The sequence below is a fragment of the Bos javanicus genome, chromosome 18, assembly GCF_032452875.1.
Source record: "Bos javanicus breed banteng chromosome 18, ARS-OSU_banteng_1.0, whole genome shotgun sequence".
NCBI lineage: Eukaryota > Metazoa > Chordata > Mammalia > Artiodactyla > Bovidae > Bos > Bos javanicus.
Genome location: NC_083885.1, coordinates 39,819,031 through 39,836,785, shown reverse-complemented (window position 1 = coordinate 39,836,785; position 17,755 = coordinate 39,819,031). Strand labels below are relative to the sequence as shown.

General features: G+C 48.6%; 2 protein-coding genes across 3 annotated transcripts in view; one reads left to right on the top strand and one right to left on the bottom strand.

Moving 5' to 3' along the window:
* CALB2 (calbindin 2) overlaps nt 1-16,306 on the top strand; it is a 29,292-nt gene extending 12,986 nt beyond the window's left edge. Inside the window, exons 3-11 of one of the 2 annotated variants that reach the window (XM_061387842.1) lie at nt 720-809; nt 3,799-3,879; nt 9,253-9,309; nt 9,898-9,975; nt 10,472-10,527; nt 10,844-10,883; nt 11,028-11,081; nt 11,831-11,902; nt 15,622-16,306. In XM_061387842.1, the coding sequence (XP_061243826.1) occupies nt 720-809; nt 3,799-3,879; nt 9,253-9,309; nt 9,898-9,975; nt 10,472-10,527; nt 10,844-10,883; nt 11,028-11,081; nt 11,831-11,902; nt 15,622-15,738 (645 nt within the window). In that variant the 3' untranslated portion in view covers nt 15,739-16,306. The remainder of the gene's footprint in view (nt 1-719; nt 810-3,798; nt 3,880-9,252; nt 9,310-9,897; nt 9,976-10,471; nt 10,528-10,843; nt 10,884-11,027; nt 11,082-11,830; nt 11,903-15,621) is intronic. The other variant, XM_061387843.1, reaches the window with a different exon arrangement.
* CMTR2 (cap methyltransferase 2) overlaps nt 1-17,755 on the bottom strand; it is a 101,367-nt gene that overhangs the window by 78,437 nt on the left and 5,175 nt on the right. The gene's annotated exons all lie outside the window — the stretch shown is intronic.

Genomic DNA, 17,755 nt, shown 5'->3' with positions numbered 1-17,755 from the left:
CTGGCCTAAAATCACAGTGAAAAGCATTGTAGAATTGCCAGTTAGTCTTTAAAGAAGAAAACGAGCGATTCCCCTTGCTCTGGTGGAGTGCCTCGAACCTACTGGGGGGCCTTGCAATAAGCTGGGCTTATTAGAAGCTGCCTCAGTAAAATGTTGGGACCTGAGTTCTCACATCTGCAATGGGAATAAAGCCTCACCCTTCCATTCCAAAGGCAGAGGGTGTGTTTACCTATGTGGTACACAGCATCTCCACATGTCCTGTTCCCCTTTGCAAATTATGTGACTGAGCCTCAAAGAAGGCTTCCCAGGTGGCACAAGTGGTAAAGAATCTGCCTGCCAAGGCAGGAGATAGAAGAGACGTGGGTTCAATCCCTTGGTCAGGAAGATCCCCTGGAGGAGGGCACGGCAACCCACTCTAGTATTCTTGCCTGGAGAATCCCATGGACAGAGGAGGCTGGCAGGCTACAGTCCACAGGGTCACAAAGAGTCAGACACAGCTGAAGCACCTTAGCAGGCATGCACAAGCCTCAAAGAAGAGAACAATGAAAAGGAAGGACCCTGAAAAGAAAAGAGTACAGCCTTGATTACTCAGACCAGTGGTTCAACCTGCATATTTGGGGTGCAAAATAACTCCCCATCATTGCCACACCAAAAGGGTGAGAGATCCCTGGTTTGAAGGGGACCTAGTAGCAAAATCAGTCCCCTTTGTCTTTCTACAGGTATCAAAGAGTGACAACTTAGGGGAGAAGATGAAGGAATTCATGCAGAAGTATGACAAGAACTCAGATGGGAAAATTGAGATGGCGGAGGTGAGTCCTAGTGTCTAAGCTGCTTATAGTCATCAGACCTGAGTCTTAGCTGCTAAGAGCTACGTGGGAAGGGTCATCGGTTGCTTGTATCTTTCCCATGCACGAGCATCCTTCCAGGAGTCTGATGAGGTGGTGGTCTTAAAGCCCCTAGCACTCAGGCTGATCAAAGAGAACAGATGGGACTTTTTCTTTGTCTCACAAAGAAAGAGGAACAAACATTGGCCTAAGACAGGGATAAAGAACTTTAATGCTCTCGGTCCCGTAGGCACTGTAAACATGTGATGAACTTAAGGCAGAAAACAGGGTGAGCACTGGGGAGTTAGGAGAGTTCGTGCCCCACCTAAGGCATCCACAGGAGGGTGTATGTGTGTATAACTTACATATGTAGTATGTATAACATTTATATATATACACACACATGTGTTTATATATGCATAGATACACACATATTGCTAAAAGATAAACCAAGGCATATTAAAAATTTTAAGAGTTTCTTTAAGCAAAAATCAATTCAAATGGGGCAGTACCAACCTGAAATAGTTAGGAACACTCTACCAACAGAAGCTAAGGGAGACTTCTGTAAAGAAGAGACAGTAGCAATCAAAGAAGTTCTTTGATGGGCTATAGCCTAAGTGGTTACATTATTTGGGAAAGCCTAGTTGGCTGTTTTGGTTGGGTGTTTAGATTTTGGTTTGCTTATGTAGGCTACTAAGGCATTAAGGCCACCTCAGTCCAAAGACTTCCTGTTTAACCATGGCAGAGGAGCCTGGCAGGCTACAGTCCATGGGGCTGCAAAGAATTGGACACAACTGAGCGAGTGACGCTTTCACTTTTCATATGCACACTTATACATACACATATACACGTGCACCGGAGAAGGCAATGGCACCCACTCCAGTACTCTTGCCTGGAAAATCCCATGGATGGAGGGGTCTGGTAGGCTGCAGTCCATGGGGTCGCTAGGAGTCGGACACGACTGAGCGACTTCACTTTCACTTTTCACTTTCATGCATTGGAGGATATGGCAACCCACTCCAGTGTTCTTGCCTGGAGAATCCCAGGGACAGGGGAGCCTGGTGGGCTGCCGTCTATGGGGTCGCACAGAGTCGGACACGACTGACACGACTTAGCAGCAGCAGCAGCATACACGTGCACATGTGTACAGGCCTAACCAAACTCTTCTGGAAATCAGTTTGCAACCCATGGTCAAGGGATCCAGAATGACAACTGGGCACACAAAGGAGGACACAGTTCTTCCGGGGTGGACTGGTTACCATGGCACCTCAGGTCAGTGCCCTAGAAGCAGATACTGAGACAGAGATTCGAGTGGGTAGGACTTCAAGAGAAGGGAAGAGAGAGCAGCAAGAAAGGGCAGAGAAAGAAGCTAAGCACAGGTGTGGTCTCAGCTGATCTCATGGGGGCCCCTGGAGGGTGGACTGTGCCACAGAGCCAGTCCCACCTTGAAGTAAGGGGTGGTAGGGTGGTCCTTTGAACCCCTATGTCAATCAGGTATTGGATGCAGGCTGCCCACTCCAGGATGGGGGTTGGAGAGGAGGGTGGCTGAGGCAGCCCGTTTGGTGCAGGGCAGTTCTGCAGGGGGCAGCTATGAGCCACTAGCTCACAGCCTTCTCTGCAGCTGAGGGATGGCCCACCAGCCTAGCTAAAGGGGATCTGCAATAGGCACCAAGACCATCCACTATTGATGCCTAAAGTGCAGGTGTTGGAACATCCTGACTCAAATGGGCTTAAAGCAGGGGTCAGCAGGCTTTTTCTGTAAAGAAACAGACTGTGGTCAATGTTTCAGAGTTTGCAAGCTGTACAATCTCTGTCATGACTCTTCAACTCTGCCACTGTGGCACAAAAGCAACCACAAACAGTATGTAAATAAATGGGCCCTGGTGGGCTGCCGTCTGTGGGGTTGCAGAGTCAGACATGACTGAAGTGACTTCGCAGCAGCAGCAGCCACACTCCAATACAAGTTTCTTTACAGAAAGAGGCAAAGCAATTTGAGACGGGTGGTTGCTAGTACACAGAGGACCCTTTTGGGGGTGGAGAGCCAGATTTGGCTCACGGGCTGTAATATACTGACTCTTGGCTTAAACTGCGAGAGACTCCTAAGGAGAAAGGCCATTAGAAGGGTTGGTGGGTGGTCAAAGAGGCCAGGTCTCCAGCCTGGCTTCTCTGCAGTTCTCCTGGTTCTATTCTCTGCCCCACAATGGCTTCATCCCCAGGCTGGATAAGAAAGCTAGCTACAGCAGTTCCAGACATCACATCCAGATACAGAAAGGGCCCACCTCACTGGTCCCTGATAAAAGCAAGGAAAGCTTTCCCAGGAGTGCCCTCAGCAGACCTCCCCTCACATTTCATTGGCCAGGACTAGGTCACTCCTACCCAGAAGCCAATCACTGGCCAGGGAAATGAGATTATTATTACGTTTAACAGACTGATTAGGATTTGCCTGTGACTCCAGCATGCTGGGAGCAGAGAAGGGGGCGGGGGCGTGCGGTGGCACATCCTGCATTTTTTTAAAAACCAGATGTTTGCAGTATAATTTATATACAGTAAGCAGCATCAATTTGAACTGTAAAATTCCATGAGTTTAGACAGCTGTATATAGCTGCAATCAAAATACAGCATCTCCCTCACCTCCAAAAGGTCCTCTGAGCACCAGCAACCACCCGTCTCAGACTGCTTTGCGTTTTCTAGAAGTGCATATCCATGGAATCAGTAAGTGCTCCTTTGAGTCCTAACACATGCATTTCAAAGTGGCACTACTTTTGTCCCTTCAGCTGCTCATACCGAGGCTTGGGGGCACCCAGAAGCGCGTCTTAGAAAATCCTTCTTCCCATTTAAAGGGCTGCCAGCCCCTGTTTTCAAGGAAGCAAGCAGAATGGAACAAAACGTGACTCCCACTGCTGCCTTGCACTGGCTGTTCTCCGTCCTTCCCTGGCAGGGCTGTAATGTTACTGTCACTCTCTGATCCCCACAGCTGGCACAGATCCTGCCGACCGAGGAGAACTTCCTTCTGTGCTTCAGGCAGCACGTGGGCTCCAGCACCGAGTTTATGGAGGTGAGACCAAGGCGCTGCCTTCTCTCTTGCACGCTGGGGCCTGCCTTTCTCTCACATTCAGAGACAGGACCACCCTATGCCTGTAATGGTCTCAGTAAGATACCAAACCCCTTCTGAGTAGCTGAGCTACTCCAAGTGTGGTCTGTGGACCAGGAGCATCAGTGTCACCATTAACTGGGTGCTTGTTAGAAATGCCAAGTCCCTGACCCGCTGAATCAGAATCTACATTTTAACAAGACCCCTGGTGGTGTGTGTGCACGTTAAAGTGTGGAGGATATGGTGAGAAACAAGCTTGGGTGAAGTACCTTTTGCTTCCCTTGTGGGGTTCAGCTGGTAAAGAATCCACCTGCAATGCAGGACACCTGGGTTCGATCCCTGGGTTAGGAAGATCCCCTGGAGAAGGGAAAGGCTACCCACTCCAGTACTCTGGCCTGGAGAACTTCATGGACTGTATAGTCCATGGGGTCACAAAGAGTCGGACATGACTGAGCGACTTTCACTTCAAAGTACCTTTGGGAAATCATGTGTACACCCTGCTTGCCGTTTGGGTATCTGACATAGATGTTTGCATATTATAGGCTCTGGGAAGTCCTGCAGTAAGCAGACCTGTTTTACTCAGTTTGCTTCTAGACTCTTTCATGTTTTCATCTCACTCAATAGCATTAGTGTTCCTAGAATTCAGAGTTCCAAGAAGCATTATTGGATAGGATGGATTCAGCTACCATTCTAAAATGTGAGAATTCCAGTTTCCAGTATCTTCCAGGCTTGATCTTTGACTGCGGTCATGGCTTCACTGTCCATCTTCAAAGGGACGTGGCCATCTCTGCAGTAGGGATTCTTTGAGATCTTCATGTGAACAGGACAATGAAACTCAAGTGTCTTCTGAGTAATATTCAAATAGATTGAACCATGAGAAACTGCTCATATTTAATCATTCTTTATTTATAAAAATCAGAAATTCCTTATAGTTTAACCAAATATATTACTAATCCAGCAAACTACCAAATATTTTCTCCTATTTTTCTGGGGCTCCGAACCCTAGCCACTCAACGTATGTGTCTGTCAAGGTGAGATTCAACTCATCCCCTCATCATCCCAACACACACACACACACACACACACACACTGCCTGCTGTGATAACTAACTGGCCTTCAACACAACTCCAGTTGCCATTTGTCATGTTAAATCCATTTCCAACCACTGGTAATCTCCTGTGATTCATGCTTAAAAATGACTGGAGAGCCAGTCCAGAAACACACATGGCAAGTGAGTTCCCCATACGGATGGAAAGTCAATTAGAAATAATGGATTCTCAGGGTAGAAGACTCATTTTTTTAAGTGGCAGTGTGCCTAAGCATTAGATATGGGTTTAATTTTATGGTGCTTTAAAGGATTTTCTCCGGTTTTTTCAAGATGGCAAAATCCCATAAGCTAGTAATTTGACATGCTGGATTCTGTTCTTAGCCCCCCTTGCCTATCTAGAAGGAGAAGTCGCATATACATAGAACTTGTCAGGGGGGCTACTTTTGTGAGTGTCAATTTTCTGTCTATAGATAAGGGGCTTCCCTAGTGGTCTAGTGGTTAAGACTCTGCAGTTTCACTGCAGGGGCACAGGTTCCATCCCTGATCAGAGAGCTAAGATACCACCTGCCACACCGTGTGGCCAAAAAAGAGAAAAGAAAAGGGAGCATTTATACCTGGTTGCTCCTTTCTTGATAGGGAGGCAACCAGACACTGGCTCTGTTCTACTTATGATCAGGAAAATGGGGATGATAGCTTACAGGGTATAGAGACGCTTAAAGAGGAGCAAACCCCCCGCCCCTCTCTAAATCATCAGTGGTTTCTTTCTGTGTAGTTGATTTGGTTCCATGTTTCACCTGTCTTTATCCTTTAAGCTAAGCCCAGCATAACTACCGATCCCCGCCCCATCCCACAAGTTCCTGGAACCCCACTGCCTTACAGGACCGTCCCCTCCTGGGGTTGTGCATTGGTTCCATCTTTGTCAGCTGGAAACCTGAAAAGGCCCCTCTGTAGCCCCGAAAGCCTTGTGCTCTCGGATGGTTTCCATCCCACTGCTCAGAACAATATTTTAATTTCTAATTTTAGTGACACCTCAGGATTTCTTTGAGATTTCACAAAGCCCAGGTCTCTTGAACTCTTTTCCTTGAATGGGAAGAGAACAATGACCCACTGATGGCAGCGCACAAAGTGCTGGGAGGGAAGAGAAGTCCAGCATGAGGTCACAGGGCTGGGGTGGACCCAGGGAGGGAAGGCAGACCTGCTGGGAGGCTCTCACTCTGAAGGCAGCTGAATGCCTTGTTTTCTGTGAGCACTGGAGTCCCTTCAGGTTATCCCCCCCTCAGGCAATTTGGGGGGGCATCTGACTTTTCTCCCAGTCAAGACTCAACCTAGAAACCAAATTCTAATGCACTCAATGCATGCAGGTGGTTGGTGAAGTCATATTTGAAAATCTGCACATATTTCTTTGTGCTTAACTCAAGGGTGCATTTTCAGAGCATGAGATGGAATATTTTGATGGAGCTGGGCATTTCTTTCCCCAAAGAAAGTTCTCTTCCAAAGTCAAAAGCTATCTATCCAAGTTTCATGTAGAATAAGTCTACAAGCAACATAACTTTCCAAAAAACCAGGATCAAATTTTTTGAGTCACTACTATATCAAAGAGTTGGACACAACTGAGCGACTGAACAAGACAAGACTTATACCATGAGAGTCACAGCCCAGTTTGGTGGTATGGAAGAAAGATCCTCACACACCTCACAATAAAAGGGGGATGTGCCACAGACAGATGCATATGTGGTACATACATACAATGCAATATTACTCAGCCATAAAATAGAAAGAAATAATGCCCTTTGAAGCTACATGGCGGAGAAGGCAATGGCACCCACTCCACTACTCTTGCCTGGAAAATCCCATGGACAGAGGAGCCTGGTAGGCTGCAGACCATGGGGTCACTAAGAGTCAGACACGACTGAGCGACTTCACTTTCACTTTTCACTTTCATGCATTGGAGAAGGACATGGCAACCCACTCCAGTGTTCTTGCCTGGAGAATCCCAGGGACGGGGGAGTCTGGTGGGCTGCCGTGTATGGGGTCGCACAGAGTCAGACACGACTGAAGCGACTTAGCAGCAGCAGCAGCAGCTACATGGATGGAGAAAGAGATTATCACACTAAGTGAAGTCGGTCAGAAAGAGAAGGACAAATACCATATGATATCACTTACACATGGAATCTAAATTATGACACAAATGAACGTATCTGTGAAAGAGAAACAGACTCCCAGACACAGAAAACAGACTTCTGGTTGCCAAGGGGGAAGTGAGGGGGGCAGGCATGGATTGGGAGTTTGGGATTAGCAGATGCAAACTATTATATATAAAATAGATAAACTATATAACGTAAGCCCCTGTATTTACAGGGAACTGTATTTATTATCCTCTGATAAACCATAATAGAAAAAAACATGAGAGAGAACATATGTGTGTGTGTTTATACACACACATACGTGTAACTGAATCACGATGCTGTACACCAAAACTAACAATATTTTAAATCAACTATAATGAAAAAAATGTTTTTAAGTGGAGGGCATGATGTGGAGTTAGGGATGCAGGAGATCAAATTTGGGAAAAGAATGAGCGCCTGCTGACTCTTAGAAAATCAAGTGTTGCTGGTGTCTAGGTGTGCTATTTGGGGTTAGGGGAGAAGGGAGTGAAAATTAAGGGAAGAAGACTTGAAAGAAAATCTAAGAACTATGGTCAGGCACCAAAACAGACCAAAGTTTAGGGAAACAGGGTTCCCTGGGCCTTCTGTCACAGATACACCCACGTCCATCACCAGCACCCCTCAACATGGCATTCCCTCCTCCCCACCAGGTGGCTTGGGTTTCAGGACAGCTGCACTCAGGACCAGATTTTTTTCAGGACCATTGTATTAGTTACCTATTGCTATGTAACAAATTACCCCCCAAAATTCACCAGTCGAAGGCAACAAACATTTTATCATCTCTCAGTTTCTGTGGAAATTTGGTAAAGCTCAGCCAAGTGGCTCTGGCTCAGAGTCAAGATGTCAGCAGGGCGGCAGTCATCTGAAGGCTTGACTGGGGCTAGAAGGTGCACCTCCGGGATGGCAGTCACCTGTGGCTGTTGGCAAGAGGCCTCAGGTCCTCACTCCATGTATCTTTCTATGGTGCTGCTTGAGTGTCCTTACCACATGGCACCTGGCTTCCTCCAGAGTGAGTGATCCAACGGGGAGAATAAGAAGGCAGCCTCACCATCATTATGACTTAGTCTTTGAAGCCACAACCGCCACATCTGCCATATTCTATTCATTAGAAGTGAGTCACCGAGTTCAGTCCACATTCAAGGAGAAGGGAATTAGGGAGGTGCAGAATTTATGGGCATTTTAAAACCATTCCAACTGCTTTTCCTTGTTTCTCCTGTGTAATGTCTGCTCCTGCTCAGATGTACAGAACAGAGAGGAAAGAGGTGGTGAGAACCACATCACCTGCTGAAGCTCTGTTTCTCTCTGATCCTCCAGATGCTGTGGTCAGCAGGCAGTTCTCTGGTTTCTCACAGGGACCCAATGCATGTACCAAGTAACTGGGACTCAGATCAGAGCCCAGAACCAGTAATGGAGCAAAATCCAGGGAGGGACTGACTCTCCAGGCCTAGGTCACATGTCTACCTCTGGAGATTGGTCAGCCCTTCTTGAACCATGTGTACTGAGCACAAGAGAGGGGTAGTTTCCTAAAAAAACAAAGGAGGGGGGATGATTTTTATCAGAAAGATGGCGGAGTGGCCTTGGGATAGTCTGACCAAAATTCTGTTCCATCCTCAGACATGGCTGTCACAGGCATCGTGATGAGGGGTAGAGGACACAGTACAGTGAGGAGTGACAAAAATCTGTTTCTACCCCTTCCAGAGGGGTCTTACCCTTGCCCCCAGGGCCCACGCAGAGAATGAGAGGCTTCCAGAACAGTAAAAGGACACTCAATACACCCACAACAAAAACAGGATTCACAGATCCTAGTGCTAGTCCTGGCAAAATCTGCCTGGCTGGTATCTAAGAAAACTGTAACCCTGGTTACAAGATGATCGTGAAGCCAGTTAGAGTAGGCAGACCCTGTCCCAGCAGGGTTTCTTCCTCCTCTATGTGACCTTGGCCAAGACACCTGCCCTCATTTCTTCATCTGCAACATGGAAGGCACTGGGCTAGACCATCTCAATGTCCCCGTCCCACTGTGATATTCTTGAATATCAAGACCCAGCCTGGTCCGTTAGACGGAGAGGGAGGGAAGCTTATAGGTGTGGATAAATCTTTGTGAATAGGTTGACATTCCCGTTGCAGGCTTGGCGGAAGTATGACACAGACAGAAGCGGCTACATTGAAGCCAATGAGCTCAAGGTAGGATGGGCCTTGTCAGGGAGGGTGTGGAAAGATGGAGAATGGGCCTGAGGCCCAAGTGGTGGTGGGCTTAAGGAACCTGGGGAGGGAGGAGATGTTGGGTGAGGAAGTTGGGCGTGTGGCCTGATCAGGGATACCCAGGCCTGGCTCTGAATGGTCGGCCATGTGAAATCAGCAACCTGGAGCTGCAAGGTCCCAGAGTACAACCAGTCCACACGCCTCAGCACGTCAGTGCCCAGAACAGGCATCCTCAGTCCTCCAGCAGTTTGGCCTTCTGGCTTGTATGTCTACCAAACTCCTCTAGACCCAGGGATCTCCAGGCACGACTTAGTATGTGTTCTGGGCTCTCTGAGGAGCCAGAGCTGGTTTCTACCACCTGCCCTATGGGATGAGGTTGCATTTAGCAGCTCCTGCCTCCTTTGGGGTTACTCCACAAGCATTAAGGGGTGAGGGAATTATGAGGGCTGCAAGCTGTGCAAACAATGGGCTTCAGAAAACAAGATCGAGTAACTGTCTGAAGGAACAAGTATGTGAGTCAGGGGCAGAGAGACTGGGTCAAGAGCTCTGAAGAGGCCTTTCATATTCCAGGGATTCCTGTCTGATCTGCTGAAGAAGGCGAACCGACCATATGATGAACCCAAGCTCCAAGAGTACACCCAAACCATAGTGAGTGGCCAGGGCACAGGACATGGGACCAAATCGGTGGGATTTGAGGTTTGCGGGGTCATTAGTTGGCTGATTCTTCAGGCTGGGGAGAAGTGACTCCCAGCGGCAGCTGGCAAGAGAGATGCCAGTTCATGGCCCCAGCACCTTCTCTCTGAGGTTCCCACTCAGCCAGATGCTCCTGGGCCAGAGTACGACCAGAGCATCTGTTTGTGTGGCAGCCTCCACAGCTCCAGGGGAGGGCAAACTTGGAGAGGGAGGCCTTCAGTGTTGGCCTCTGTCCTCTGCAGCCCTGTCCCTCAGAAAGGGGAGAGGAGAGCCATGACCAAGTCCCTGCTGATTTAGCCCATGCTGCTCCCTGCCTCCAAGTGACCTCAGAGGACACATGAGCATGCTCTGCCATGTTCCTCCCTCTCCAGTACAGGGGATGGCAGGTCAAGGTCTCACATGAGAGAAGGTCAAAGCAAATAATCCAAGTACCACTTTCTGTCCCCAACAGCTACGGATGTTTGACTTGAATGGGGATGGCAAACTGGGCCTCTCGGAGATGTCCCGGTAAGTGCCTGACCTCACTCACCCCAGCATCGCTGTTCACAAGACCCTGGCAGATAATCCCTGTGCTACCATTCCATCACCAAGATCAACCAGTGGGGAAAGTGACGGGTCAGGTGTCCCGAAGCTCCAATCAAAGTTAGATCAAATAGTGACCATCATCCCCTCAATGTTCCGTCTCCCTCTTTTTTGAACTTTCCTCTGAAGTGCTCAGAAATCATTTCTGTAACTACAGATGCTACTTCTGCATCCCCCCAGGTCCTCGTTCTTCCTGCCTCTGCTCTGTCTCCTAATTACTGCTCTAACATTATCTTTCCAGACTCTTGCCTGTACAGGAAAACTTCCTGCTTAAATTTCAGGTAAAAGAGCGGCTTTGCTTTTCTTCAGTTCCTCCCTTCCCCTCGTCCCGCTGAGCTCACCCTTCCTCAAAACACACACACACATACACACACACACACACAGCAGGGCTTTGGCTTCTGTCTTTAATACCTTGGGCCTTCTAGGGCATGAAGCTGACCTCGGAGGAGTTCAACGCGATCTTCACATTTTATGATAAGGTAAGATAGAGGACAGTGTGGATGGAAAAGCAGGAGGCCCATCCCAGTCACCCCACCAGAATGCTCACCCTGGTCCTTAGAAGTAAACAAGCTGTTGGAGCAGCAGTCTGGGCCATGCAGTTCCTTCCTGCCCCTCTGGATTCCCTGCAGCATCTTCTGCTGTATGAGAAGATAAATGTCCTTAACAACGTGTGGCTTGTGGGACCCAAGGTTTTGGTTCCTTCAAAGTACAGGAGAGAATAGCTCGCGGAAGGGAAGAGGGTCATGGCCAGGACTAGGATGCGATTACACTGTTGGGGCCCAAAGGCAGGAGGTGCTTAGTACTGCCCCCTGGAGCCAGGTCATCACCTTGCTGTCCTTCTAGGAAGTGGGGAGAGGCCCTCTGTGCCATGTCACCCCTCTCTTAGCTGCCCTTGCCTAGTGACTCCAGTGGTTTTCCTCAGAACTACAGGTGTGGAGTAAATAGCCCCATGTTATCCTGACATATTATTGTGGGATTCAACACCCAGGGAGTTAGCTAAATGCTTCTTGAACCTCATTTACATTTTCAACGCAAATGTAAAATACCAGAAGGGAAGATTGCCGTTTGCCCTGGGCCCTCACATTGCTGCAGTGACTGGCAAAGTCAGAAGTGACGTGTTATTTGGGCACCTCTTTTGCTCAGAGTGAAGACCCTTAGCAAAGCTAGACTCTGGTCGGGGGTTAGCATGAGTTTTGAGGCTCTGTGCTGACCCTTGGCTCCCTTCCAGGACGGAAGTGGCTACATTGATGAGAATGAACTGGACGCCCTCCTGAAGGATCTGTATGAGAAAAACAAGAAGGTGAGGGGCTGAGCCCAGAGGTGGGGTGCTGCCACGGGGGTGGTGTGGAAGTGGGAAGGCTGGCCAAGGAGTGTATCTTGCTCCCCTCTGATTACCCCTAACAAGGCAACAGCAGTTTTTTGGGTTCTTTTCATGGTTGATTATTTTAAATACACATACCAGAGTTTGCCACCCTAACCACGTTTAAGTGTTCAGTTCAGTGGCACCAAGTACGCTCACAGCCTTCTGCAACCATCCCCGCCGTCCAGCACTCTTTTTGTCTTCCCAGAATTAAAGTCTGTACCCAGTAAATGATGACTCCCCTTGCTGCCTCCCCCCAGCCACTGGCACTCACCATTCCACATTCTGTCTCTGTGAACCGCACTGCTCTAGATACTTCATACAAGTGGGATCATACAGCATTTGTCTTTCCGTGTCTGGCTTATTTCACTTCATGTACCTTCCTCAAGGTTCATCCGTGTTGTGGTATATGTCAGAATTTCCGTCCTTTTTGAGGCTGAGTAACGTAGTGTGTCTATCCCACATTTTGTCTGTTCGTCCACAGACAGACACGTGGGTTGCCCTACCTGCTGACTGATGTAAACAATGCAGCTATGAGGCCATGGCAGTTTTGACGTGGCACACTTCTTGGAAGTGTCAGTCACATGGCCAAAAAAAAAAAAAAAACTTTTACACTAGGAGAGATTTGGAGGAGAAGGGCCAGTAGGAGTTGAGGGTATTCTGAATTGACTCTAGAATCTTGAGCTGGGGAAGGGGCTAACAGAAGTCCCTGACAAATCTGTTCCCTGGAAGGAAAGGCTGGGAACTGGACTCCATTACTTTGCCTGGTCATGTTGCCTCTTGGGCAGTCCTCAGGGGCTCATCTCGGTTCCCAGGATGGGAGGACACAGGCAAAAAAGGAACCAGAAGACAAGTCTTGGCAGTGTCTTCCTCCACCTCCTGGAAAATGTCTTTCTCTGAGCAAATAGCTTTTTTGCTGCTTTCTTTAATTAGATGCTGAGTGATCTATAATTCCCTGCATTGTCTAACTGCCTGGGAAGTCAGGCAAGAACTAAATTTAACTCCTAATTTCAGGGGAAAAATTTCATCATGGCCGCTGAGTCTGTCTGTCTCCCTTTCCAGTTGTCTTCTGACCTCTTTATCCTGAATAGCATCCATTTCTTTCACCCTAAGTTTATTTTTTTTAATGTTACCTATAATAGCTTTTTGAAAGAGGCAGAAAATAAATCATGTGCAAATACTTCCTAGGAAGAAGGAATTACTCATCACGTGCTTGAACTTGGCAAACTTTTTCCTGCTACCAAACTCTAGGAGAAAATTGTTTGTGTATCCTTATGTGTTCAAGGGATGTTCGGCATCATAATGAAAAATATGCTTAACTGTAATTAGAATAATGAGGTATAGTTTTTCTCCATATGACCCTACGTTATGCCTGAGGCTGATGGGCCTCGAGGGCAGGCATTAAATCTTGGGAGAGACCTGAATTCCATGGTCATCATCTAACTAGGCTCTTCCCTAATTCCCACAAAAGACAACTCATATGGCTACAAAGCTTGACTTTCTGAGATGTGCAAATAAACAAACAAAAAGTCAGGTGTTGTGGTTAAGAAAAATTCTGAAAGTTAGAGAACAAGGATATTAATAAAGTTGTTTACCTGGAAACCTTCCACCAGTACTAAGCTTCAGACTTAGCACATGGAGATCAAGAAAAAGGAATCAGTAGAGAGAGCTACATGCCTGTAAATAACCTGAGTTGGGAAGGGAATGACCATTTTTAGGTGACCCCACATGGCAGATGCACATGCCATTTTGATGGTGCCTACATGGACAGTGCGGAGAAGGCGATGGCACTCCACTCCAGTACTCTTGCTTGGAAAATCCCATGGGTGGAGGAGCCTGGTAGGCTGCAGTCCATGGGGTCGCTAAGAGTCAGACACAACTGAGCAACTTCACTTTCACTTTTCACTTTCATGCATTGGAGAAGGAAATGGCAACCCACTCCAGTGTTCTTGCCTGGAGAATCCCAGGGACGGGGGAGCCTGGTGGGCTGCCGTCTATGGGGTAACACAGAGTTGGACACGACTTAGCAGCAGCAGCAGCACATGGACAGTGAATCGGTTTTGAAGCAGATTAATGTCTCAGGCTCCTGCGGGACAGGCTGATGGGCTCAAACGTTGACATGTTCTTAGCATTCCTAAGACAACTGCAACTGCTAAAGCCTTCCCCAGCTTCACACACAGTGCTTCCAGACACAGAAAGGAAGCAGCCTCCTCCCTTCATTCTGCTTGAACTCCTCAGGCCATGCTGAATCAGAGGATTTTCTCAGGCTCATGGCTGATATATGGGGTCCCTTCCTTGGCTCCTGATGGAGGGATAGGTCGCTCAGGCACACCTCAGTGTTATGGACGAGGTGACATTTCCAGGAACTTCACAACTTTAGGGAAGTTAGAGATGTTTGCAGAGTGCCTTGGGACTGGCTGGTGGCACAAACCCAGAGATCAGTCATGTGAGGAGATGTCACCAAAGAATGCAATGAAAGACTGACCCTCAAGCACTGAGTACAGGTGAGCCAGGTAAAGAATTACACAGCCTTCTGGACTCAAGGGACTAAGACTGTTCATGGCTGTGGGGTTGGTTCCATCCTTTAGCCAATACCTTAGTCTTCACATCTCAGTTTTCTCATGGGGATAATGACCCATTAGCATAGAAGTATTAAAAAAAAAAAAAAAGATCTGCCAACAGGTTCAATACAAGAGGAGGAGGAGGGGAAAGGAAGGAAGGAGGGAAGGGAGGAGGAAGGAAAGAGGTGTACAGGGGAAGAAGGAGGGAAGGAAAAAAGGAAGGAAGGAGGGAAGGAAGAAGAAAAGCGCTTCAGGGATTTTCCAGTGATGATGGCTTTGCTGCATTTCAGTAGTACTGGCTATTTGCATCCGAAGCAACACAAGGCGTATCAGATGCTGCTTTTCTGTCCAGTGCTGGCCTCCAAAACCCCACGGACAGAGGAGCCTGGCAGGCTACAGTCCATAGGGCCTCAAAGAGGCAGACACGACTGGATGACTGTCGCTTTCAGTTTTCCATTTTATATGAGACCGTGAGTCGCCTGACTTAGAGCCTCTGAAGGCCTCAAGGTGCCAGTGAACAAGAAGTAGGCTGGTAGGTTTTGCCCCTGGAGGAGAGAGGAATTAGAATTCCTTGTTCTGCTGGGTGAGGCTTAGGGCAAAGACAAAACCTTGGAGTTTCCCTCGCATTCTCTTTCTCACCCAAAAGGACCCAGCAGACTAGTGGGTGGAAGCCCAGTGAGGTAGAGGAATTTAGCAAAGCTGTATGTAGATAATGACTGGTGTCAATAGCTGCTGTTTGGCATGCATGCTGAGTGTCAGGGACTGTGCTTGATGCTGTTTACATTCATTTCTCATCTAATCATCGTAACACCTCAGTGAGGCAGACTCATTCCTGTACTGATTTTACAGATGAGGCAGCTGAGACTTAGAAAAAGCTGAATACTTTCCGCAAGGCAATGCAGCTAGTAAGTGAAGGGGAGAGCACTTTAACCCAGGGCTTTCTGACCCCAAAGCCCATGCTCTGTATGCCTCTCAGCTACTTGCACTGAGATGGGATAAGGAAACGGTTCTGGTGAATGAACACGAGGGCCATTTGGGGAGGGGGGGCGGGGGCACCTTCCCCTGAACCTGCTCTTACCCTCTCCCTCTGTCTCCCAGGAAATGAACATCCAGCAGCTCACCAGCTACAGAAAGAGCGTCATGTCCTTGGCTGAGGCGGGAAAGCTCTACCGCAAGGACCTGGAGATTGTCCTCTGCAGCGAGCCCCCGCTGTAAAACAGGGGATGGGGGCTGCTTCTCCACCTCCCCCTCAAACCTGCCCCTGCTGCCCTGCCACTGCCACCCAGACCCAGAGATCCTGATCATCCCTGTGACTGTCCCTGCCACCTGCACACACCAGCCTGCAGAGCAGGAAAGGAGAAATGGAGAAGGGGCTGCTGCCGGGCCCCCTGGAGCCCCCCGCAACCCCACCCTGGCTGACCGGGCACAGCACTCTGTGTGCGGGGGGCACCAACCTCGTGGGAGGTGGGCAGGGGCACGGACAGGAGGTCCCTGGTTCTCTTTGCTGTGATGCATGAGCTCGCTCGCTGTATGATTTAGACTTCTACGTCCAACAGAGTGGACCCTCTCCTCCGCCTCTCCCCCATGCCACCGGCCACCCCAACCCCCAGGCCCCATGGCCCCACCTCGCTAATGGTGTAGCTGTCTCTCAGAGCTTTTTGTTCGTGGTGGGCGTCAGCCTTGTCCTTTTCTTGATGCAGTGTATGCCTTTTCCCTTTGGGTTTCTTGTTTACCAAAGAAGAGTTTACAGACAATAAAATGTTCTCCTGTGGAAGCTCTCCCATTCTGGCCAAGTGGTCAACTTTCTCTCTACAGCCAACTCTTGACAGAGAGAGAGCCTCTTCTCAAATGAGTGGGGAGGCTGGGGGGAACCAGCCAACTGGGGTGTAAGCACTGGAAGCAAGGGCACAGGAACCCAGGACTCTGGGCTCACCCTTGCCACGCACCGCCTGCTCTCTCCATCAACCTGTCGTTTTTCTGCTCCATGTTTGTTTCTAGGTTTCTGAGATCATAAGAGCAGTTATCAGTTCACTGCAAATTTACTAAATGCCAGCTATTGTGCAAAACAGCTCACCCGCAGTGTTTCTCAGTCCCTGGAGAGGGGTGCTGGGACCATCTCCTATGAACAGATGAGGAAAACTCAAGATTAAAGAGGTTAAGTAATGAGCCCCGTGTCTTAGGGCCAGTCGGCGGCGCAGAGCCAGGGTATGACTCCTGAGCGTCGGATCCACATTTTTTTTTAATAGGCCATGCTGCATGTCTTGCAGGATCTCAGTTCCTTGACTGGGGATTGAATTCACGTCCCTGGCAGTGGAGCACGGCGTTCTGACCACTGGACCACCGTCTTCACAACAGGGATACCACAGTCTGTGGTAATGGGACTGGGTGTCCCGAGTAGGGGTGACCTCCACCCAGGAGTTCCAAACACCAAAAACTTACTTCTCCCCACAAAATGCAATTTACCCCACAACAACACATCAGGTGCCCCAGGGTCAGCATGGCCTTTGGGTGCAGAGAACTCTTTGGGACCTCAGAATAGAGAGAGAACTGTTTTTGTGTGCATGCGGTTTTGTTTTTTTAATGCTATCAGGTTTGACTGTCTACAAGATGAGTTTTGACTTTACCTCATTTCATGCCCCAATAGTCCTTGCAATGAATATTACTTCAGGTGAAGAAACTGAAGTTCAAAGACATTAAGTAACTTTGGAAGTGTCCATTTGATAACCAGGAACCTAGCTGGAGCAACAGAGCCCCCAGAGTGGATATACCTGGGTCAGATATACGAATCTATTTTAGGTTCTCTGAAAAGAGAATCTATTTAGGTTCTCAGAGAAATGAATGAAGTGAGAGGAGTGGCCATGCTGCCATCGTGGGGCGGGGGGAGTCCAGATGGAGGAAACAGCAAGTGCAAAGGCCCTGAAGAGGGAGAGTTCAGAAATGTGGTCGCTGGGGCCAGAGCAGAATAACGGAAGGGCGTGAACAGTAAATAGGGCTGGGGGAAAGGGTGAGGCCAGGTGGAGGCCAGGACAAAAGGGACTGTGTCAAGGGAAGCCGCAAAGAGGGGGGACGTCAGAGAAGTGACATGATCTCAAAGGTCACTCTGACTCGTACGTCAACACTAAACTTAGGAGAGAAAGCAGAGACATCAGAAGAGGCCAATGCCCTAGGGCTGCTGAGAAAACGCTGATGACTTGGACCAAGGAAGTGATGGGAGGTGACAGCAAATATCAGA